The sequence below is a fragment of the Eptatretus burgeri genome, chromosome 8, assembly GCF_056783735.1.
Source record: "Eptatretus burgeri isolate ZD-2024b chromosome 8, Ebu_testis_v1, whole genome shotgun sequence".
In the NCBI taxonomy this organism is placed as follows: Eukaryota; Metazoa; Chordata; class Myxini; order Myxiniformes; family Myxinidae; genus Eptatretus; species Eptatretus burgeri.
The window spans coordinates 19,197,126-19,219,503 of record NC_140968.1 but is presented as its reverse complement, the minus strand read 5'-3'; the positions used below and the strand labels follow the sequence as shown (position 1 = coordinate 19,219,503).

The 22,378-nt window shown below is 46.8% G+C and overlaps 1 protein-coding gene across 2 annotated transcripts; it reads left to right on the top strand.

The window, feature by feature from the left end:
- Positions 1–4,200: 4,200 nt before the first annotated feature.
- On the top strand, positions 4,201–21,294 carry PTS (6-pyruvoyltetrahydropterin synthase). 2 transcript variants are annotated; one of them, XM_085891038.1, is made up of 6 exons: positions 4,201–4,383; positions 12,052–12,131; positions 12,289–12,311; positions 12,627–12,683; positions 14,868–14,938; positions 20,623–20,973. In XM_085891038.1, the coding sequence occupies exons 1-6, from the start codon at positions 4,214–4,216 to the stop codon at positions 20,825–20,827; spliced, it is 606 nt and encodes a 201-aa protein (XP_085747164.1). In that variant the 5' UTR covers positions 4,201–4,213; the 3' UTR covers positions 20,828–20,973. The 2 variants fall into 2 exon arrangements, with proteins under 2 accessions (XP_085747164.1, XP_085747165.1); XM_085891039.1 differs by lacking the exon at positions 20,623–20,973 and adding an exon at positions 21,131–21,294 and having other exon boundaries at positions 4,202–4,383.
- The last annotated feature ends 1,084 nt before the right edge of the window (positions 21,295–22,378 follow it).

Here is a 22,378-nt window from a genome sequence, read left to right as displayed (position 1 = left end):
GGGTGGTAAAACGTAGCCCAGAGCTTTGGCTCTGAGTGAAACTAAGAGTGCAGCACAATTAACCTTTTTAAAGTCCATGAAATAATTAAGCCTCCCCCTATAGGACAGGGGGAGGCTTAGAGCTGTTGTTTTTTTTGCATACTTAGTCGAGGCTCATGGAAGAGCTAGTACACTGAACAGATCAGGACATAACAGACAAAAACAGGATGTAAAACACACATGCATGGGGTGGACAAGTTAGACAGAAAATATGCATGGGGTGGACAACATGGACAAGATGTGCACAGAAGGAAATTATGTTACGTCCTGATCCGTTCTGTATTCTAGGTCTTCCATGAGCCTTGACTATGTATACAAAAAAACAAAACTTGGCCATCATGAAGGGAATCAGGCCTGTCGAACCAGAGGAGAATATAGCCAGGGCAATAGAGATGCAGAGGAATCAGGGACATGCTGAGGAGAGAAGAGGAGATCTGGACATCCTCTTCTCTTGTCTACTCTCCAATCATCCCCTCTTCCAATGAGCCCTCCAACCCTCCCCCACAGAAACTGTGGATGCATCCGTTCTTCCAGCAACCCTTCCCATGATCATTACTCCAGTCTTCAGAACTGCCCACCACAGGCGGTTCAATCACACTCTTCCCACTATGTCTTCAATAATCCAATCCACCACCACCTCATGCTACATGTACTCCACCCTAGAAATATTTTCCACCCCTGTTGTATTAACCCAAGCAACCCCACTTGCAAGTTGCTATGTTTCCTCCCCTCCCTGTGACTTCATTCCCCTGTTGAGTCCACCTGTGGCCCCACTGCCCAACGATCAGTTTGTTGCCTTTTTACCATCCGTGACTTCGCTCTTCTCGTCTTCCATGAGCCTTCACCTTGTCGAGGGAAAGTGGCTCATTCCAGTAACGACTGATCTTTTGAATCCAGTTTTTCACTGAACAATTTGAAACGGTGATTATTCCATTCCCAACCGTGCGGGCATTTTGATTGAAAAAGTCCAGTTTCGTAGAATGAGTAAAATATCCCGCGATTCCGGGATTTTCTCCAGGGGTGTAATTTGGCCAAAGCACGCCTGGCCATTGCGCGTGCAATATTGAACATCAGCACGCCGGCAGCTTGTGAAATGATTGCCATATTTTAGTGTAATGCACCTTGTATTTGTGGCTGTTACATTAGCAGCTGGATTTTATGGCTTCTCTACTTATTTACAAGCTCGGGAGTTGCATATCTCTGAGCGCCATTTGCAGCCGACGCTTTAAACCGCACGAGCTGCCAGACCTTTCAGCCACTCTCTTGGCTCTATCCAGCCGCTAGACCTTTTTGGCCGCTCTCTTGGCTCTCTCCAGCCGCGAGACCTTTTTGGCCGCTCTCTTGGCTCTCTCCAGCTACCAGACCTTTTTGGCCGCTCTCTTGGCTCTCTCCAGCCGCTAGACCTTTTTGGCCGCTCTCTTGGCTCTCTCCAGCTACCAGACCTTTTTGGCCGCTCTCTTGGCTCTCTCCAGCTGCCAGATCTTTTTGGCCGCTCTCTTGGCTCTCTCCAGCTGCCAGACCTTTTTGGCCGCTCTCTTGGCTCTCTCCAACCGTCAGACCTTTTTGGCTGCTCTCTTGGCTATCTCCAGCCACCAGACCTTTTTGGCCCCTCTCTTGGCTATCTCCAGCCGACAGGCCTTTTTGGCCGCTCTCTTGGCTCTCTCCAGCTCCCAGATCTTTTTGGCCGCTCTCTTGGCTCTCTCCAGCTACCAGATCTTTTTGGCCGCTCTCTTGGCTCTCTTCAACTGTCAGACCTTTTTGGCCGCTCTCTTGGCTCTCTCCAACTGCCAGACCTTTTTGGCCGCTCTCTTGGCTCTCTTCAGCCGCCAGACCTTTTTGGCCGCTCTCTTGGCTTTTCCCAGCTGCCAGACCTTTTTGGCCGCTCTCTTGGCTCTCTCCAGCTCCCAGACCTTTTTGGCCGCTCTCTTGGCTCTCTCCAGCTGCCAGACCTTTTTGGCCGCTCTCTTGGCTCTCTCCAGCCGTCAGACCTTTTTGGCTGCTCTCTTGGCTATCTCCAGCCACCAAACCTTTTTGGCCACTCTCTTGGCTATCTCCAGCCGACAGGCCTTTTTGGCCGCTCTCTTGGCTCTCTCCAGCTACCAGATCCTTTTGGCCGCTCTCTTGGCTCTCTCCAACTGCCAGACCTTTTTGGCCGCTCTCTTGGCTCTCTCCAGCCGCTTGACCTTTTTGGCCGCTCTCTTGGCTCTCTCCAGCCGCCAGACCTTTTTGGCCACTCTCTTGGCTCTCTCCATCTGCTAGACCTTTTAGCCACTCTCTTGGCTCTCTCCAACTGCCAGACCTTTTTGGCTGCTCTCTTGGCTCTCTCCAGCCGCCAGACCTTTTTGGCCGCTCTCTTGGCTCTCTCCAGCCGCCAGACCTTTTTGGCCGCTCTCTTGGCTCTCTCCAGCCGCCAGACCTTTTTGGCCGCTCTCTTGGCTCTCTCCAGCCGCTAGATCTTTTAGCCACTCTCTTGGCTCTCTCCAACTGCCAGACCTTTTTGGCCGCTCTCTTGGCTCTCTCCAGCCGCCAGACCTTTTTGGTCACTCCCTTGGCTTTCCCCAGATGCCAGACCTTTTTGGCCGCTCTCTTGGCTCTCTCCAGCTGCCAGACCTTTTTGGACGCTCTCTTGGCTCTCTCCAGCTGCCAGACCTTTTTGGCCACTCTCTTGGCTCTCTCCAGCTGCCAGACCTTTTTGGCCGCTCTCTTGACTCTCTCCAGCCGCCAGACCTTTTTGGCCGCTCTCTTGGCTCTCTCCAGCTGCCAGACCTTTTTGGTCGCTCTCTTGGCTCTCTCCAGCCATCAGACCTTTTTGGCTGCTCTCTTGGCTATCTCCAGCCACCAGACCTTTTTGGCCACTCTCTTGGCTATCTCCAGCCGACAGGCCTTTTTGGCCACTCTCTTGGCTCTCTCCAGCTACCAGATCTTTTTGGCTGCTCTCTTGGCTCTCTCCAGCTACCAGATCTTTTTGGCCGCTCTCTTGGCTCTCTTCAACTGCCAGACCTTTTTGGCCGCTCTCTTGGCTCTCTCCAACTGCCAGACCTTTTTGGCCGCTCTCTTGGCTCTCTCCAGCCGCCAGACCTTTTTGGCCGCTCCCTTGGCTTTTCCCAGCTGCCAGACCTTTTTGGCCGCTCTCTTGGCTCTCTCCAGCCGCCAGACCTTTTTGGCCGCTCTCTTTGCTCTCTCCAGCTGCCAGACCATTTTGGCCACTCGCTTGGCTCTCTCCAGCTGCCAGACCTTTTTGGCCGCTCTCTTGACTCTCTCCAGCCGCCAGACCTTTTTGGCCGCTCTCTTGGCTCTCTCCAGCTGCCAGACCTTTTTGGCCGCTCTCTTGGCTCTCTCCAGCCGTCAGACCTTTTTGGCTGCTCTCTTGGCTATCTCCAGCCACCAGACCTTTTTGGCCACTCTCTTGGCTATCTCCAGCCGACAGGCCTTTTTGGCCACTCTCTTGGCTCTCTCTAGCCGCCAGACCTTTTTGGCCGCTCTCTTGGATCTCTCCAGCTGCCAGACCTTTTTGGCCGCTCTCTTGGCTCTCTCCAGCTGCCAGACCTTTTTGGCCGCTCTCTTTGCTCTCTCCAGCTGCCAGACCATTTTGGCCACTCTCTTGGCTCTCTCCAGCTGCCAGACCTTTTTGGCCGCTCTCTTGACTCTCTCCAGCCGCCAGACCTTTTTGGCCGCTCTCTTGGCTCTCTCCAGCTGCCAGACCTTTTTGGCCGCTCTCTTGGCTCTCTCCAGCCGTCAGACCTTTTTGGCTGCTCTCTTGGCTATCTCCAGCCACCAGACCTTTTTGGCCACTCTCTTGGCTATCTCCAGCCGACAGGCCTTTTTGGCCACTCTCTTGGCTCTCTCTAGCCGCCAGACCTTTTTGGCCGCTCTCTTGGATCTCTCCAGCTGCCAGACCTTTTTGGCCGCTCTCTTGGCTCTCTCCAGCCGTCAGACCTTTTTGGCCGCTCTCTTGGCTCTCTCCAACATGATGTCTGACCAGGGAGGGATGAGTGAGTCTGTGAATGAATGAGTGTTTTCAACGACCACATCCTTCCTTAAATATAACAAGCGTTCGTAAAAAAGAGTAACATGCGGGCGGTTATCAAAGAATCCCTGCAATCCGTAATAAAGACGCAGCCCGCCTTTTTTGGACTCCAAATCGGAAACCGATGACATGATAACGCAACACGTCATGCGTCGGAGGAAGAAGAAGGACGGAGTTAAATTGACGTGTCCATTCGGAGCCAGGATCTCATTTGACGGCAGAGCAGAAGGTACAAGACCAGAAATGGCAGGGCAGACACCACCAATGGCATATATATCGTGCCGCGCAACGTTCAGCGCCGCTCATCGCTTGCACAGGTACACCCAACTGGGGGATGGGGGGCTGCTGCTGATGCTGCTGCTGCGTACACATGTAGGCACAGCGAGGGGGGATCCTCCGCTTACACGGGTGGAAGTGGACACAACCAAGGGGGATGCATCGCTTACACAGCTTGGCACAACTAGGGAGGTGTACTGCATACACAGGTGGCACAGCTCGGGAGGTGTACTGTATACACAGGTGGCACAGCTCGGGAGGTGTACTGCATACACAGGTGGCACAGCTAGGGAGGTGTACTGCATACACAGGTGGCACAGCTCGGGAGGTGTACTGCATACACAGGTGGCACAGCTCGGGAGGTGTACTGCATACACAGGTGGCACAGCTCGGGAGGTGTACTGCATACACAGGTGGCACAGCTCGGGAGGTGTACTGCATACACAGGTGGCACAGCTCGGGAGGTGTACTGCATACACAGGTGGCACAGCTTGGAAGGTGTAGTGCATACACAGGTGGCACAGCTCGGGAGGTGTACTGCATACACAGGTGGCACAGCTCGGGAGGTGTACTGCATACACAGGTGGCACAGCTTGGAAGGTATACTGCATACACAGGTGGCACAGCTTGGAAGGTGTAGTGCATCCACAGGTGGCACAGCTCGGGAGGTGTACTGCATACACAGGTGGCACAGCTTGGAAGGTATACTGCATACACAGGTGGCACAGCTTGGAAGGTGGAGTGCATACACAGGTGGCACAGCTCGGGAGGTGTACTGCATACACAGGTGGCACAGCTAGGGAGGTGTACTGCATACACAGGTGGCACAGCTAGGGAGGTGTACTGCATACACAGGTGGCACAGCTCGGGAGGTGTATTGCATACACAGGTGGCACAGCTAGGGAGGTATACTGCATACACAGGTGGCACAGCTAGGGAGGTGTACTGCATACACAGGTGGCACAGCTAGGGAGGTGTACTGCATACACAGGTGGCACAGCTCGGGAGGTGTATTGCATACACAGGTGGCACAGCTAGGGAGGTATACTGCATACACAGGTGGCACAGCTTGGAAGGTGTAGTGCATACACAGGTGGCACAGCTCGGGGGGATCCACTACTTACGCAAGATGGCACATCTCGGGAGGGATCTGCACTGTTTACACAGGTGGACATACCTCGGTAAAGGTGGGACGTGCTTCTGCTGCTGCACCTTGCCAGTCTTTGGAACCTAATTCCACGCGCTTTCACTTACAAACGCTCTTTGAAGGCAACTATGTAGTTGTAGCCAACCTCAGTTTCATTCTTTTGTCTTTTACATCAACCATATTTAATATCAGTAAAGGTCTCCCTTCCCCCACATCAGCTCCTCACCTCTTCATTTTATAACGTATTTGTTTTGTGTTCAAATGCTTCTCTGTGGAATGCAATGTATCAGTACACAATGGAATGTAATACAATACACAATGGCCGACTATTCGCCATCTATTCTTTAACTTCCAAAAGTAATTGCTCACAGATGAGATAGCCTGCTTAACGTTCCCTCAGATGGACAGGAAACAGGCCTGGATAGTAAGTGTGGTTACATCATTCAGTATACAGTGGTGATTCAGCATACAGATGAATGACAAATTATGTTGAAACAATGTTTCCAAATGAACTTTTTTATTCATGAGGAACAAATACCACCTGTCGCTTTGCTGATGGGAATACGAAGGGTGGAGGGAGAGAGAGAGAGAGAGAGAGAGAGAGAGAGAGAGAGAGAGAGAGAGAGAGAGAGAGAGAGAGAGAGAGAGAGAGAGAGAGAGAGAGAGAGAGAGAGAGAGAGAGAGAGAGAGAAGAGAGAAGAGAGAAGAGAGAAGAGAGAAGAGAGAAGAGAGAAGAGAGAAGAGAGAAGAGAGAAGAGAGGAGAGAGGAGAGAGGAGTGAGGAGTGGTGGTGGTCGTATGGCAGCTTAGCTGCCGGGGTAGCTATAATTTCTTGAAGCGCGACTGTGTCACTGATGCAGTGCCCCTCTACCAGTACACACACTGGAACTGGTACTCATTTCGCCGACCTCGGAAGGATGACAGGCTGAGTCAACCCCCTGATGTATTAATTCAGCGGCTGACGGGGCTTGAACTCAGGACCCTAGGATCCCAAGCCACCACCATAACCACTGAGCCAACACCAGGCTTATGGTGGGGGGGGGGTGAGGAAGGAGGGGTGACGTGGGGGAAGGGAAGGCAGCGTGAGAGGAGGGGAAGGAGGTGTGAAGGGAGTGTAAGGGAAAGCAGCATGAGGGGAGGGCAAGGGGAGGCAGCATGAGGGGAGGGCAAGGGAAGGCAATGTGAGGGGATGGTCCCTCCAGACATAACCAGTGTCCGGACACACATGGAGATAACCACTGTCTATACATAGCCACCATCCGGATGTATTTGGATATAATCTCCATCCTGATACATCCAGAAAAAAACACCATCCGTACACAACCACAGTCTGGATATGTCCAGACATGTCCGGCCATAACCACCGTCCAGACACGTCTGGACACAACTGCCGTCCGGACATGTCCAGACATAACCGCCATCCGGACTTGTCCGGACATAACACCATCCGGACACAATCATCTGGACATAACCACCATCCAGACATAACCACCGCCCAGACACTTCCAGACATAACCGCTATCCGGACACTTCTGACATAACTACTGTCGAGATACGTCCGGACATAACTGCCATCCAGACACGTCTGGACATAACCACTGTCCGGACATGTTCAGACATAATCAACATCCAGATATGGTCGGAGACAGAAAGAGAGAGGGAGAGGTGGGGGAGGGACAGAGGTGTGGGAAGAGGATGTTGCACTGTATCAGGAGGGGGTGGAGCAAGGATGGGACAAGAGAAAGAGAGAGGGGTGAGCGAAGTTTAGTTAGTAGAGAGAATATTGTTGCAGTTCTGTGCAGCCGGCACTCCCGAAGGCAATGGTATCCAACATATAGTGATCTCGAGACGGTTATCTTATTGGCATTCATTTAGTTAGCCCTTCCATTATGTCTCGTGGGTAAATGGGACAAGATGCATTGCGTAGGGCTTTTAATTAGGCCTTCAATCCTTTATCCTTATTTTATTCTGTTCACTTTATTTTACGCATGAACCCCACCACGCATGCATGCACACCACGGGTCAGACAGTGATGTCATGAAGAGTGACTGCAGTGTCCCCGTTCAAACCACACACCGTTTCCCACATTCAAACTGTGCGCCATTAACCGAAGCTTCACCTCAGACCCTCACCATGCTCACCATGACACTACAACACTCACCATGATCGTTACATCACCTCCCAAAAATCCCCACAACCTATTCCTGACCGCTTCACTACAGATGCCACAACTGCTACAACCGCCACCAATGACTTCAACCATATCACCACAATCAACCACCTTTCCGCAGATGCCACAGCGCTTCCCCCACCTCACTATAACCGCCGCAACTGTCATCCGGTCCCTGGACGCTCACAACAGTCATTGGGGATGCCGGGGAATGGAGAACGTAGTGGGTGCCTGCAAGCAAGAATACTTTGGTGTGTAGCTCGAAGTGCAGAATTGCACTGGGATTCATTCGGTGACGTCTGGATAGCTCTGGCACTCCGCTAACTAACAGCTTTCGAGTGGAGTCCAGCACACATTTGTGGGTGGAGAGCACTCCGGAAAACCCACGCTCCATAGAAATTATGGAGCTCCGTTATGTGCTGGAGCTTGAGAGTGAGTGAGGCCATTTTCGGCTCCAGAGTCTGGCAGGGCAGGATTACTTCTCAGGGTGCCATCTATGCACCAATGGGTATGTGCGGAAACGCCTACAGGACCTTTTGATCTGCTCTTTGGCCCCTCCTTCATCCCGAGCTCTATAAAGAGAGTGAATCAAGGTCTTTTTGGTCTTTCATCCTTTGTCTTTTGGGTCCAGAGTCTTTTTCTGAGCATCTTCGGCTATCAGTCTTGCCAAATGATAGTCGAGCAGAGAGGGCAGCGTGAAGACGAGCCAGGCTAACAACGCCAGGTCATTACTGGGTCAATGGCGCTCGGCCCCCATGGCATTCCACAGTCATCATCATTAACAACACATTTACAGACTCTGGTACAAACCCCGTCAAGCTATCTCTCATGCATCTTTCTCTCCCATTTGTTGTGTCATCCACTGTGGATGCATCATGAAAATAGCAAACCAATTTGTACATCCTCACACTTCCTCTTCCACATCACATTGCATCACATTTTGCACTGCCCACTCACGCACTGTGGACACACTAGTTTTATTCCACCCCCCCATCTCCCCCTATCCTAAGTGATTGGGTTGCATATGTCTGTCAACCACATGTTTCTCCTCTCCCTCTGGCTATCTCTAATTTCCTCGGGTGTGTGTCTGATGGCACCTGTGATGTGTAGCATAATATAAGATTGTAGAAGTTCTATATGTCGGGTTAGCTCTGCTCTGTGTCTTTCTTTTTGGAATAATAATTCCATTTCTTTTGCTGCGCCCACGAATCCTGGCTTTCCCCTGCTGTATATACGTGTGAATAAACCCCTTTACTGTGCCACATGACTTTTCCTCACCCTCACTTTTAATAAACTGCTTGTGTTATAAATGAACCCAGCCAGTTTCGTCTTTTCCTTCATTGGTCCTGCATAGTCCACACATTAGCTTAGCAAAAAATTCTGCCCCAATAATTTGTTTTATTCGCTGGTGAATACATCGCAGCTCTGCTTGGCTGCACCTGATACCGTAAGTTCAACGTAAGTACGCACTGAGGGCACGTGAACCCCCTTGGCATGGCCATCCACATGTAAGGTATCATGCGAGGTAGTGTTTCCTTGTAGGATTGGCTGCATCAACAGGCATTTGTGGTTGCCTAGAAACCTGTTGGTGCACGGAGTTATCTGTACCCGACTGCGACAGGCCTGGTTGTTTGGGAGGAACCCGAGTGCTTCCCCTCGTGGCAAGCCTCAAACCCCGAGTTCATAACAATATATTATGCTTTATGAATACATATACACACTATATATACATATATATTAGTGCTTGGTTGATATCAGCACTTTTTTGGGAATTGGCCGATTACCACCGATAGTACGTACTGTATACAGCGCAAAAACCTTGAGTAGCTTTCACCCTTGTTTTGGTAGAATTTCAATAAACAAATTTTAAAAAACAATGTTGCATTTATATAGACATTTCAAGGAGATTTGCATAAACATTATTCTTTATAAACAGCTATGAATCATTGTTTGACAAGTGAAAAAAAAAAATTGGCTCTGTAGTTTAGAAAACATGTCAATGCAGCAAACGGCTCGGAAATCGGGTGTTATCAAATATATTTTGCTTCGAAACTCACAAAGAGAAACGACAGAACCTTTCTAAACCAAATCTGATTCATATAAAATCACCAATTGCTTTAGAAACAGCCACGAGGACAAATAAAAGGACAAAGGAGGATGCTGCTGAGGTTAAATGTTAAAACCTGCACCATGGGGCCATGTACCATGGGCCAGGGTGCGAGTTCATTCCATGCATCCGCGAATCCTGGGCACCACACACACGCTCTCCACTGTAGGGCACTCACCAAGTGGCTTAAGCACTCAAGCAAGCACTCCAATGAAACGGTTGATAAGGAACGGCTGGCTTAGCAAGCCGATTGGTAATTGATGCACCCGCAAGAACCAAATAAGCATCGCCGATTTCTTAACATTTTCAGATTTCACTCCGGATTTCAACAGTTATTTAGTCCACCTGATCCAATCCTAAAAACAATAATTATATTTCCATAATATACTTTAATTTGTCTGTGAGAGTAGATTGGGGAAAATTGCACCATATACTTATAATGCATGAAATCGCTTCGACCTCCTACTTTGAAAACTATAGCAATTACAAAAGCGATGTATTCAGCAATTCGTAGCTGTGAAGATCAGGCATTCAACTATATGAGTGAGGGATGTGAAAAATAAAACATTTGAGCACTTTATCATTAAAAAAACCCTTGCGGCTTATTCCAAGTTGAGACATTCCTAGGCAGAAAACAAAATGGCGAACTAAGACCTCAGAGAGAGAGAGAGAGAGAGAGAGAGAGAGAGAGAGAGAGAGAGAGAGAGAGAGAGAGAGAGAGAGAGAGAGAGAGAGAGAGGTGACCAAGGATAAAGCATTGATAAAGGATAATTAAATAAGGCCGTTAGTTATCTTCAAAAGGGATGTTTAAATTAACCCAAACACTCAATTTTCATTAATGCACTCTGTTGGGAGTTCCCTTCGTGTGCATGCAAAGTTTCAGGCTGATAGGTTTCATGGTTTTGGAGTTATGGAGGAGACGGATGGACAGACAAACAGAACGACAGACTGACACAAACACTGACATTTATTCATTTATATGTAGATCCAGTTTGGAGAAAAATGGGGTGAGTAAATAAATGTTGAACCAGAAGCAGAAGGAAATTCAAGTAGAAATGAGAATCATTATGAAGCGGAAACTAAAGCTTTTTGGTTTGTTTGTTTGTTTCGATTTTTTTGAAACGAGGGGAACAAATCGGTTTGTGTTGATGAGATAGAAGCAAGATACCCGAGAATATATCCGGGATAGAAGTGAGATAGCAAGCTACAATCTATCCGAGGAAAGGTCATGTCAGGCCTCGAACAATATGCAATGAACGAAACGAACAGTACAAACGAACAAATCAACATGAAATATTGCACTAGATACAAGAGAAACACCTAGATGATGACACAACAACAACAACAACAACAACAACAAAAAAAACGCAACAAATCCGGTTCAGAAAACTCAGCTTTATGAGGTGGAAACGAGGGGCTCATATTTTCACCAACACGTGCAAAAAAAACACCCAAAGCGGAAGTTACAAGTGTTAATGACAGGTATACCTTTCGATGGCATGGTAAAGCAGTTTTAGGAAAACCAAAAAGGTGGAACACAAATGGTTCTGTGAATATGTCACTCTCAACCCTGTTCTGAACGATGCCACTTGTTCATGTGGAACTACGAGACGCTCTACACTCTGTGCGACCTATTCAAGCTTTTTGACTCAAAGACAATATTTTCAATGTAGACATCTATCTCATCATTCCCATTCCACCTCCAGTAAATCATAAATGGCACCCGACGAAGTGTGTTGCATGTTGTCACTTAAACCCTCATAATGTTGACAAATACCGGTACTAAAACCTGTACAGCCATGAATCATTGATTTAGGATAAAAAATTTTAAAAAGCATACAAATAATTTTCAAAATTAAAATGTTTATTTTGAAAGTTTGGATTCTTATTCAGCCATTCTTTTTAAAACGGTTCAAACAATCAACGAGAGTACATGACATTGAGACCAAGAAAAGTTTACCTCATTTGCATATAATATCCCAGTAATTCTCTACTTTAAATTCCTCCTTGCCAGAATCAAATTGATGAGAGTTGTGAATCTGTTGATTGAAATGCCGAGATATGAGTACAATGCAAGGATCTCCTTGGTCGGAATTGCTGGAACACACATAACTTGGTCCAGAGATTTGGAGGCTGCTCACGATATGACTTGCAAGTGTCAATAAAAGTATCAGCACATGACACATGACCAAGCTTCGCAGTTCATTTACCACGGCATGACATGCTAACACTGTTCCTTTGTTTGGATGCATGAAATTTTAGTAAATATTGTTGTTTTTATTTTAGTCCCAAACTGTCAGACGAAGAAAATCTTCAACTCTACGGCAAATGCAACAATCCCAACGGGCACGGACACAATTATACAGGTGTGTTTTACAAACCATTGATTATGTTGAAGCTAATTACATCGTTTGCATGAAGCTAGAGTCAGATAAATTGGTAGTTGTGTTGGCATGTCAAGTTCTATTAAAATTGTGTTGTTCAAATAACTAATTTTGTCTTTTCTTTTTGCATTTTCCTCAGTCGAGATAAGCGCATATGGCAAGGTGAGCTGATTTTGGCATCGTCACAGGAGGCCATATGGTAGCATCTGCAGGAAGACTACCACGTTAATTAAGCACGTTTTATGGAAGACAGTAATGAGACTATAAGAAGGAGCAAGTGAAATCGACAATTTCTTGCCTTAAAATATTTAAAATTTCGTTCCTAATTCTGACATGTTCATCATATCAAGATGAATTTAAATAGCATGTGCTTTTAGATTAATGTCAGCATGCGACATCTATGGAGTCATTTGGTGCTCTACACAATTATGCACTGTGTGAGAATTCAGGAATTGCATCGATGTGCCGTGAATGCAGATTCACCCTGTTACGGGAATGGTGGTCAACCTGACGGACCTCAAGAAGTATATTGAGGTCAGAGCATTACATGAACATAGCTCAATAAATCCTGGTGGTTCAGCTTATCATGACCTCTGGCACAGACCGACGCCGGCCTTCAGAGAGACGAGTGTTCCATTGGTCCAGTCTGTGGACCCATTTATTTTTTCTTAAGGCCGTAAAGCGATGAGACGATCGGTTGTGCAAATCTCATACAGTTTTTTTTTTGTTTGCAGGCTGCAAACACTTTTTTTTTACATTTGTGGGCTGCAAGCACATTTTTTTAACGTAGAGATTATGAAGCCTGCATCAGAGCGGTATCGATGTATGGAAGCGAAGCGTGGGCACTGCAGATCGATGATGTCAAAATCACTGAAAGAACAGAGATGAGAGTAATACGATGGATGATTGGATCGTCTCTGAAAGAAAGAATTCTGACCTCAGAAATCAGGAAAGGATTTTTTTTTTTTTGAAAAATCAACACCAGTTCAGAAGAACTTAGGGAGATTACACTTGGATGTTTGGGTTTGTGTTTCGGAGGATGTCCTAAAAGAAAAGACATGGATTGAAACCGTCAATAATGATATGGAATGTTTGGGTTTACACAGCACTGATGCATTGGAAAGAACCACAGACATAGAGGATTGCTATCATTGGACCAACTCCCCTGAAAATATGGTCATAAAGCCGTTGTTGTTGTTGTTGTTGTTGTCATGGTAAACCTGACCTGTCAGACATGAGAGCTGTTAGGGTTACAAGCACATTTGTGTTGGCATGTCAAGTTTCATTAAAATTGTTAGGGTTAGGGTTAGGATTTGGGTTAGGGTTACCTCACAGCTCTAACAGCTTCTGCAATATAACAGATTCCACGCTGAGAGTAGTGTGAGAGTAGAACTCATCACATACACATTTGTAGACTATTTAACAGAAGGAGTATGTGCTAATGCAAACCCTAGGTATTTTCCAAACGAATTTCAACTGCATTGACATTAATACCTGCATTTTTAGGTGGGCAGTAAGCCTGGATTTCAGGAGTTTAACCAAGTTGTGGTTACAGGAGGAGCAGCTAGATCCTGGAGGAGTTTACGAGGGTTGGAGGACTTTACGGTGCAGGGAGAACTTGACAGGAGAAGCGGTAAAATTGAAGAGCCATTGACCTATCCACTGTTTGAGAGCAACATACTTTGTACTTTGACCTAATCATGGGAGATTCCAATAATGATGAGAGCTTTAGATTCCACAGAATACGACGGATGAGATGCCGTGGTGCCAGCCCCTAAGGGAGAGCAGAACTCCACTGAGCTACGGAACAAAGCCCTTGTAGCTTGTGAGTAGTTAGGATTTTCGAGGAATGACTGGAAACAATGGAGGATACCCAGTCTGTGGCTATCTTTGGAAGCCAGCTGTATAATATGGTCAGCCCAGGAGAGGTCATGGCTGATGGTGATGCCGATAAGTTCAAGATATTGAACCTCTTCTATTGACTGACCATATAAATAGATAGGTGGGTAGGTTTGAGAATCCATCTGGAGTGAAAGGGTGAGAATGTGAGATTTGCTTTGATTGAAAGACATGTTCCGCTTCTCAATCCAGTATGAAGAAGTACCTTGAGATGTCAATTCTATCAAATCAATTCGAGATCAGCAGAGAATGATGCAGCTGCTGTCTACCTATCAGTCGGATTGGGTATGCTGTGCGACAATCTAGATTCTAGAGTCACCTGCGTAAATGACGAGAGGGTTTTACAGAGCGCTGGAGAGGTCATTTATGTAGATGAGGAATAACATTAGTCCCAAGACCATGCAGTTCAACCTTCACTGGTAGAGGAGAGGAAGTTATGGGGACTGAATCCAAACTGATGGTCAGAGATCAGGGTGTTTCAGCCAAGGAGACATGATATGAGCAACAATGATAGATTCCATGACTTTGCTTCTAAATGGTCGTATGCGTTCTGTTCCATATTTGAAAGAATATGTTTTTGCACCTTTCTTGCAAATGGAAGTGATGCTTCATGACTTCCAGGCAGATGGGAGGTGACCGAAGGAGAACCCAATGTTTCTCACATCATGTGCCTCTCAGTAACCTAAATATCCTCCTGCAATGTTCATGTCCATCACCTTTTTTTCCCCAGATGAGCCACTCTTACCCATTGTAATTACTCCCATGCAAACATTGTTGTGCCATTATTCATTGGCTTTCTGTGCTCTGACATTCCTTCAGGAGGCGATCATGCAACCATTGGATCACAAGAACATAGACAAGGATGTACCTTTTTTCAAAGAAACCGTGAGGTCTGTATTGTCATGATTACAAAGGTCACATAATTATCTGAAAATACCACTATGTGTGATTATTTGAGCATGCAATAAATACAATAAATTTTAAAAAATTTGGATTTTCAAATGGCCAATCGGGCAGATTTGATCAGAAAGTCCTGCAGAATATAAATGCCAAATTTAATGCTTGCATCATAATTTGCACGATTTTTCTACTATCTACTACACTAACAGGGTAAAATAGAGCATGCATTGACTTAAACATGTTTTCGACCGTCGTAAGCAGGGGTTTGTTATAACCATCTTGCATTAATTATGAAGACGTCCAACTGTATACCGTATATTATGTTGGTGGGGGGGTAAAAATTACGTTGGTGTTCGCATAATGTTATAACATTTTTTTGTAACCAGGGACCTGTTAGAGTGAAGTTGTCCTGTTCTTATGTATACTGTGACGCATGGCATAGTTGACATAGGTATTAGGTTAAAAAAAATTGCATAATTCGTCAGTGGCCTCTCTGTGAACTGGGCGTGGCAACCAGGCAAGGTGAGGAAGGGGTGATAACAGAATGGTTATCACCACTGAAGGTGGACAGAGGTTATGTTTTCACGTATTCACTGTCTGTGAGCAGGATATCTCAAAAAGTTATGGATGGATTTGACCAAATCTTGTTGGACAGGTTGGATGAATGACAAGGACGAAGTAATTTTATTTTGGTGACGATTCGGATTCGAGAATTTTCTAAATCTTGTAAGTGATTCTTCACCATTGAGGGATCGAGCCAAAAATGATATATATCATGATATTTCAAAAAGTTTTGGATGAGTGATGACAAAACAAGCTGGATGAGTTGGTTAGGTGACCACAAAAAGCTAGTTAGATTTTGGTGAAGGTCCAGATGCAGATCTGGCCTAAAAATGGGATACAAAGCGTAAGCTGTTCAGCCTGGTGGAGATGTGTGCTCCACCGTGTGCCGTTTTAGTTTTGGATGTGGCTTTTAAAAACCTCCCTGTGGCCCATGGTGGTTCGAGAGGTGCGGTGATGCCAGCCAGCCCGCATAATGTCACGACAGCAGCAACTACTTGCCACATGAGTGGCAGAGCCGGTCTGGGAGGAGTAATGCTGAGGTGCTCTGGGCATGACCATGGGTGAGGTGAAAAAAGGGGTCCGCGCATGGGGGGAGGGGATAGGGTGGAGTGAGAAGAGCCAGTGACAGCGAGCCGCCCCTTGTATGTGTCGATATGGTTTCCTCTTGCCACCACCCCACCCCTTTCCAATTGTGAGTCAATGCTTGTGTGCTCATGACACCTGAGGTCCATTATTTCTGCATTAAGTGTATTTCGAATTATCATATCATAAAGTGTAATTATTCATTTCTTCATTTGTATCTGTCTGTCGTCTCGGGATTCTCTGTTCATGTTGTCCTGTCTCCTGTCAATAAACTGTTATTCTTCATCTACACTTGTCGCATGAAATGTGACCAGATAGGGAGGTCGGTTTGACAATCCATCCGGAGTGAAAAGGTGAGAATGTGAGATTTGCCTGGATTGAAAGACACGTTTATTTTTTATCAAACCACCATCAACTCAATTCCAGATCAGCAGAGGGTGATACAGCTGCTGTCTACCTGTCAGTCGGATTGAGAATGTTGTACGACAGAATCTACAGTCATCTGCATATGGGCACAGACAACAAAGACACACAGACAAGTGCTACGTGCTTTCCAAAGAACTTCATTACAGACTGTTTGGCCGTGCACCCCAAGTGGCTGTAGAGCCCTGGAACCGTTAAAAACTTTTTATTGGGGCTGCCCATGGGTCAGGCCAGATTCGATCTGTTGTCAGGTCAGGCCGGATGAGATCTGTGACTTGCTACAGGTACCACGTAAACCTGGACGAGTGTGTTTCATGGTCGGGTTGTCGGCGACTAAACCGTCTTCCCCACCAAGTTTCCTGGTGAGGGTGGTGTATGGATATGGACACTCAGCTGAATTAAAAACAAAACCTGCCAAGGGGCGGTTGAGCTCCTTGTGAGCCAACGGCTATCCATATCTCGTGCCCAACTGTGTCTGTGGACGACCTCCTGCAATTGGGTTACATTTTTTTTTAGGAGGTTGGTGGCAGGATTTGCACTCTGGCCACCATAAAACCCTTCATTCCGCAAAACACAACAACCCAAAGAAATCTGAAAACCCACTCCATGGGAGTACCTCGTGTGCAGCTGCCCTCCGCAGGGCAGCTCAGCAGATGACGGGATTGGGACAAAGCCTTCAAGACCCACACTCTTTGATGATAGGAGGAAAACCACAGGGTAACCTTCCTGGGTCAGATTGAGGTAGTGTGTGTTGGGGTGGTGCTGAGGTGTCGTCCAGCAGACGTCGTCTCCTTGGGTTAACCTGAGGCCGTCCCTTTGGGTGGGTGTTTGAGAATGTCCTATCCCTCAGAGAGGATGATCACCTGTCTCTGCTTTCGTCTGAGCTCAAGCGTTTGAACATCGGTATTGCAGCACTGTCTGAGGTTCGGAGCCTGGATAGTGGCGAGATCATGGAGGGTGGTTACACCTCCTATTGGTCTGGTCGCTCTGATGATTACCATACCCAAGGAGTTGCTGTAGTTGTGTCTAATCAGCTGACTCCATTAATAACTGGAATGCTGCAGAGGGGATGGGTGGGGGTGTTTTCATTGTCATTACGTAACATATTATGAGACCAAGGATTAGTCACGCCTTGGGTGTCGTTTCCCTGGTCTCTGTTTATGCTCCGACTGAGGCGAGTGATCTCACCGTGAAGGATGCATTCTACGCCACGCTCGAGTCTGTGGTTGATCAGTGACCCAGGCGAGACACTCTTCTAGTCTTATCTTGGAGAATTGAATACATTGACTGGAACTGAAAGGGATGGTTATGAGACCTGTGTTCGTCCCCATGGGTCTTCAACTGTGAACACGAATACAACGAAGTTCCTTCAGTCTGCAAGAAGTCATGGACTTAGGGTGGCTGGTTCATGGTTTCAGCGCCCACAGGGACATCGCTGGACTTGCTATTCCAACGCTGGTGGTATGACAAAGGAGATTGACCATGTGCTAGTTGATGGTAGCTGGAGGATGATCCAGAACTGCAGGGTTTACCGGAGTGATCAGTTCCTCAATACTGACCACAGGCTTGTTGTCGCAACTCTGAAGTTGCAGCTTAAATCCAGGAGAATGGTACCATCCCATCCTCGGCTGGATGTTGGCAAGTTCAAGGATGAGAGGGTAGCTGTAGATTTTGCTAACAAGCTGAGTGGAGATTTGGGGGGTCTGGGTGCTTTGAGGAATCCTGAAGAGTTATGGAGTACCTTCAAAACCACCATCCTTGATGTTGCCGGTGGATGTGTTGGACCTCACCGAAGGGCGAATAAGAATTTTGTCCCTTAAGGGACACTGGATATCATTGACCAGAGTGTCAGGGCCAGGCTTAATGGCAGAGCTCAACTGTTCAGGGAGTTGAGGCGTAAAACTGTATGTGTGCTGAGGGTGGACAAGGAGGCCTATGTGTGAGGCATCTGTGAGGGGGTCGTGCATCACCTGTGGTCAAGTGATTCTCCTCCTCCTTACAGGGGAATTCGCACATTGCGTTCATCCACGCCCGTCCCCCGGTATACTATAGTTTGAGTGGAGAGTGGTAGGCTCTTGACAGAGGAGTCTGAGGTGAATGCCCGCTCGGCCAGTTACGTTGAGCAGCTGTACCAGGCTGATCCACCAGTTGTTGAGTTGGATGTCAGGGGTGTGATTATCCTTATTGCTGACCCTCCAATCCACTGTGATCCATCTTCGCTTGTGGAAACACGGGCTGTGATGAACCGTTTAAAATGCGGTAAAGCTCCTGGGATCTGTGGCATCCATGCTGAACTTCTCAAGGCTGGTGGAAATGCTGTACTCACGTCGCTTCATGCAGTTCTGTGCTCTGCCCGGAACACAGACATCATCCCAACTGACTGGAAGAGGGGCCTTGTTGTCCCTCTCTGGAAAGAAAAGGGTGATCGCCAAGACTGCAACAACTGCCGAGGGGTGACGCTGCTCTCAGCGCCAGGAAGGGTCTTTGATCAGGTAATTATTGAGAGTTCGCCACCATCTGCTTGAGCACCAGCACCCATGGCAGTCACGCTGACACAAAAGAGGTCAACGATTGACCGTATCCTTGCCCTTCATGTTCTCACCGAATGCAGATGAGAGTTTCGGCAGGGGCTGCTTGCAGCCTATATTGATCACTGTAAAGTGTTTGATTCAGTGAATCGGGATGCCCTCTGGAGGATTCTTGGTCTTCATGGGGTGCCACCAAAACTGATAAATCTGATGTCTGAACTCTACTCTGGTACTGAGAGTGCTGTGAGATGTGGTGGTACCATCTCTGACTTATTTCCAGTTGTAACTGGAGTTCATTATGGGTGTGTACTGACCCCAACATTTTTCAGCGCTTGTATGGACTGGATTCTGGGGAGGATGTCGGAGAGATCAAGCTGCAGTGCATCATTTGGCAATGTCAAGATCTCTGATCTTGATTTCGTAGATGATGCAGTCATCTTTGCGGAGACTGGATATCCTTTTGGGGACCCTCGATTTGATGATTAAGGAGTCAGAGCTGCTGGGATTATGGGTGACTCGGTCAAAACTAAGATCCAGGCTTTCAATAATATCTTGGATGCTGCTATCTTGTCTGTACCTGTTTGTGGTGAGGTTGTTGAGGTCACAGAGAGATTCACTTTTCTTGTCATTGATATTCATGTCCCTGCTGGCTGTGAGCCAGATGCCAATCGATGTCTGGGTCGGGCCTGGGGGAGTCATCGATTCACTGGATCATGGGGTGTGGCACTGCCGGTACCCTGTACAGGAGGATGAAAGTCCCAGTCTTCCGGTCCTTGATGCTTCCAATCTTTCACTACGAATGTGAGACTTGGACTCTGACAGGGATCTGAGATGAAGACTTATTGCCTTTGGTACCAGGTTTCTTTGGAGAAACAAAGGCTTTGTGGTGGTGTATGAAATGCTGCAACGTTGGGGTTCAAGTTTGGTGAAATCTGTTGTGTAATGGCACGAGATTTGAAGAGTTTTTGGCATGTGTATACAAATGGATTGCCCGTTGCTATGGTATGCATGCTTCCGTGAAGAATGGTCATGTAGAGTGAAGCAAATTAATGTAAAGAGTGACAGAGCGGTCAATAATGGAAGGAAAAACACGATTTACAGCCAACGGCACGCATATTGTCCCATAAACCCACTATACATAAGGGAAGTGCTATCTGAAACGAATACTAATGAAATAATTGTCTTGGGACCGCTATATGTTGTGTGCCATTGCCTTGGGGGAGTGCCAGTTTTGCAGAACCATAACGACATATTATATATTTATTTATTTATTTCATATATATATATATATATTTAATGAATGAAAATTCAATCATAAATGAAGCACCTTGCAGAAGCTCGGCTGATATCATTCGCTAGGTGTTTAATTTACAATAAAGAGCTTATTTCACATGAACATGAAAATGTCTTGAGGTTGGAAAATAAAATTATCCATATTCGATTTTGTGCAAATTGGATTAAGAAATGCTTTGGATTAAAAAATTTCAAAAAACAAACATTGCCAAAGGGGTTTTAGGCAGGAAGGTCTGTGAAATGTTAAACATGCTTATAAATTCACACAAACGTTGGAATTTCAGGACAAAAAATGCAAATCAATGGAAATGCAAAATTCAAGCGGGAACAAGTAGGCATCGCACACGAACATACAAGATGCGCCCAACGCAATATGCAGTGTCAGCTGCTACACTGCTCCCCAGTGTCGGTCAGCCTGAAAGCTTTCAAAGCGTTCCAGCCAGTGCCAGCACCTCCCCCACCCTTCCTCCATTCCGGAGAAAGGAATAAATCCAGGGACGCTTTTATGGCTCACCGGCTGTCAAGAAGGCTGAGTGGATCCATTCCACCGCCACCCCCCTTCCCAATTCCCCCAATGGACTTTAAAGATCCTACGGTACTTTTTGAAAGGACTGGTCCATTATGTACCAATACATTGGCCAATTTCCTAATAATTACATCGACAGGATAGCAGCATCTCGGTAATCATGAGACTAGCAGCCCAAGTTGCTCATTGAATTCTGCTTAAACCTGCATTTGGTAGATCGATTCCTCTGCTGACGCTGACATAAGACTAATTGTGACCTTTTGTAGTACAATGGAGAACATGGCTCTCTTCATCTGGAAAGGCCTGGAACAACTGCTTCCTGGAATCCTCTATGAGGTCAAAGTTCACGAGACGGAAAATAATGTGGTTGTGTACCGAGGAGAGTAATCACAAGAAGAAAAATGCAAAAATAAAAATCTTCAAGTTGGCATTTTGTTGTGTCGTTTGTTTTTCTTCACCAAACGAGGTCATCGTATGAACCAGCATTTGGAGCTGCAGTGCAACAGTTGGACAAAATAAGCAAGGGAATGAGTGAATGGGAAGAGACAAGAAGAGGGAAGGAAACAACAACCTGAAAGAGGGTTGACGGCTAAGAAGGTTCAATAGGGGGCAAATGATATTAGGCAAAGATGGGTGTCAGATGAGATGGTTGTGTGATGCCGATTTTGAAGAGTGGGAAAGAATAGCATAAGCAAGAAGTTCCACAAATGAGAAAAAAAACGAGGAACAAAAGAGTTGAGGTGCACATTCAGTCTAAATTTGGGGGAGTTTCAGAGGGTCACAATTTGGGGGAGTTTCAAAGCCGGGGAGGGTCAGACGTCTGAAGGAGCAGAAAAATGGAGGCCACGGACCGACCCGCAATGTAAGAGCGCAACAGACCGCGTGCTTCATTCCTATCACGGGAGATTCTAATAATGTTGAGAGATTTAAATTCCACATAATTCAGGAGAGACATGTAATGCTCAGGATCTTTTTTTGCATCCTTCTTGGGGATGCGAGTGATTCGACAGGAGGCAACCAAAGCACATGGACATGCTGAAGTGTGCAGAGCAGAATTTGAGAACATGGGCGCTTGCACCATCTGGGCCCATCGTCGATTCATGATTGAGGCTCGCCTAAACTTTCTTGACCTCAGAGAGAAGAGGATAAATTCCATCCACAGTCGGTATGATGGGGTGGAAAGATGGGGACAGAACGGGAATGGGTGAGGAACCTGAGACACAGAGTTGAGACATTCTGCTTTATCTCGGGCGGAGTTTGCAGAGATGCCATTTGAGCTTTGGGAGGGGTTTGGGTGTGAGGGAGCATACCACCATCGATGGACTTGACAAGATGCTGCTATGACTTTGAGGAAGGAGAGATCAGCCCTAAGATTTGTAAGATGATGTTTCCTGGCTTTCGTCAGGATGGATCCACACTTGTTTAGATTTTTTTTTTTAAAGCATTTTACATTTTGTTTCCTCCTGTGGGGTAATTGTGCATTGATAAAATTACTATGCTCAGATCACCTTGAG